This window comes from Schistosoma mansoni (assembly GCF_000237925.1).
Source record: "Schistosoma mansoni, WGS project CABG00000000 data, supercontig 1373, strain Puerto Rico, whole genome shotgun sequence".
Taxonomy (NCBI): domain Eukaryota; kingdom Metazoa; phylum Platyhelminthes; class Trematoda; order Strigeidida; family Schistosomatidae; genus Schistosoma; species Schistosoma mansoni.
Window position 1 is genome coordinate 1 of NW_017386597.1, and position 1,654 is coordinate 1,654.

The 1,654-nt window shown below is 40.0% G+C and overlaps 1 protein-coding gene across 1 annotated transcript; it reads right to left on the minus strand.

Annotated features, from left to right (window-relative positions):
* Nucleotides 1-997: 997 nt before the first annotated feature.
* Smp_206090 (unnamed protein product) lies at nucleotides 998-1,201 on the minus strand (the record flags this gene model as incomplete). The annotated part of the gene is made up of 1 exon (XM_018791709.1): nucleotides 998-1,201. One exon carries the CDS (start codon nucleotides 1,199-1,201, stop codon nucleotides 998-1,000), a length of 204 nt encoding a protein of 67 aa, XP_018644809.1.
* Between the last annotated feature and the right edge of the window lie 453 nt (nucleotides 1,202-1,654).

Consider the following 1,654-nt stretch of genomic DNA (forward strand, 5'->3'; position numbering starts at 1 on the left):
AAGAGCTTATTCTGTCGAGTGTAGTTGTGCAGTTATTTTTGTTCCTGAAAGCGCAGAGACGCACTAGCGTTGTCTGTCATCGCATTGGGAACAACAGAGAAGGATGATTCCATAGTGGGTGAGATGGCAATGATGCTGTTTCAATGTGGGATTGTACAGTTGTATGGCGAATGAGATGAATTGAAGTGATCATGTGATGTGGTATTGATGATAGATTGTGTTTTTCTAGCGACGTGTTTGTTTCCGTAATAACTGTAAGAGTGTTTACTTTGTTGTTGTTGTTGTTGTTGTGTGTGTATGTGTGTGAATGACTAGGTGTTTGTTGTTAGTTTATGAAAGAGCTTATTCTGTCGAGTGTAGTTGTGCAGTTATTTTTGTTCCTGAAAGCGCAGAGACGCACTAGCGTTGTCTGTCGTCGCATTGGGAACAACAGAGAAGGATGATTCCATAGTGGGTGAGATGGCAATGATGCTGTTTCAATGTGGGATTGTACAGTTGTATGGCGAATGAGATGAATTGAAGTGATCATGTGATGTGGTATTGATGATAGATTGTGTTTTTCTAGCGACGTGTTTGTTTCCGTAATAACTGTAAGAGTGTTTACTTTGTTGTTGTTGTTGTTGTTGTGTGTGTATGTGTGTGAATGACTAGGTGTTTGTTGTTAGTTTATGAAAGAGCTTATTCTGTCGAGTGTAGTTGTGCAGTTATTTTTGTTCCTGAAAGCGCAGAGACGCACTAGCGTTGTCTGTCGTCGCATTGGGAACAACAGAGAAGGATGATTCCATAGTGGGTGAGATGGCAATGATGCTGTTTCAATGTGGGATTGTACAGTTGTATGGCGAATGAGATGAATTGAAGTGATCATGTGATGTGGTATTGATGATAGATTGTGTTTTTCTAGCGACGTGTTTGTTTCCGTAATAACTGTAAGAGTGTTTACTTTGTTGTTGTTGTTGTTGTTGTGTGTGTATGTGTGTGAATGACTAGGTGTTTGTTGTTAGTTTATGAAAGAGCTTATTCTGTCGAGTGTAGTTGTGCAGTTATTTTTGTTCCTGAAAGCGCAGAGACGCACTAGCGTTGTCTGTCGTCGCATTGGGAACAACAGAGAAGGATGATTCCATAGTGGGTGAGATGGTAATGATGCTGTTTCAATGTGGGATTGTACAGTTGTATGGCGAATGAGATGAATTGAAGTGATCATGTGATGTGGTATTGATGATAGATTGTGTTTTTCTAGCGACGTGTTTGTTTCCGTAATAACTGTAAGAGTGTTTACTTTGTTGTTGTTGTTGTTGTGTGTGTGTGTGTGAATGACTAGGTGTTTGTTGTTAGTTTATGAAAGAGCTTATTCTGTCGAGTGTAGTTGTGCAGTTATTTTTGTTCCTGAAAGCGCAGAGACGCACTAGCGTTGTCTGTCGTCGCATTGGGAACAACAGAGAAGGATGATTCCATAGTGGGTGAGATGGCAATGATGCTGTTTCAATGTGGGATTGTACAGTTGTATGGCGAATGAGATGAATTGAAGTGATCATGTGATGTGGTATTGATGATAGATTGTGTTTTTCTAGCGACGTGTTTGTTTCCGTAATAACTGTAAGAGTGTTTACTTTGTTGTTGTTGTTGTTGTTGTGTGTGTATGTGTGTGAATGACTAG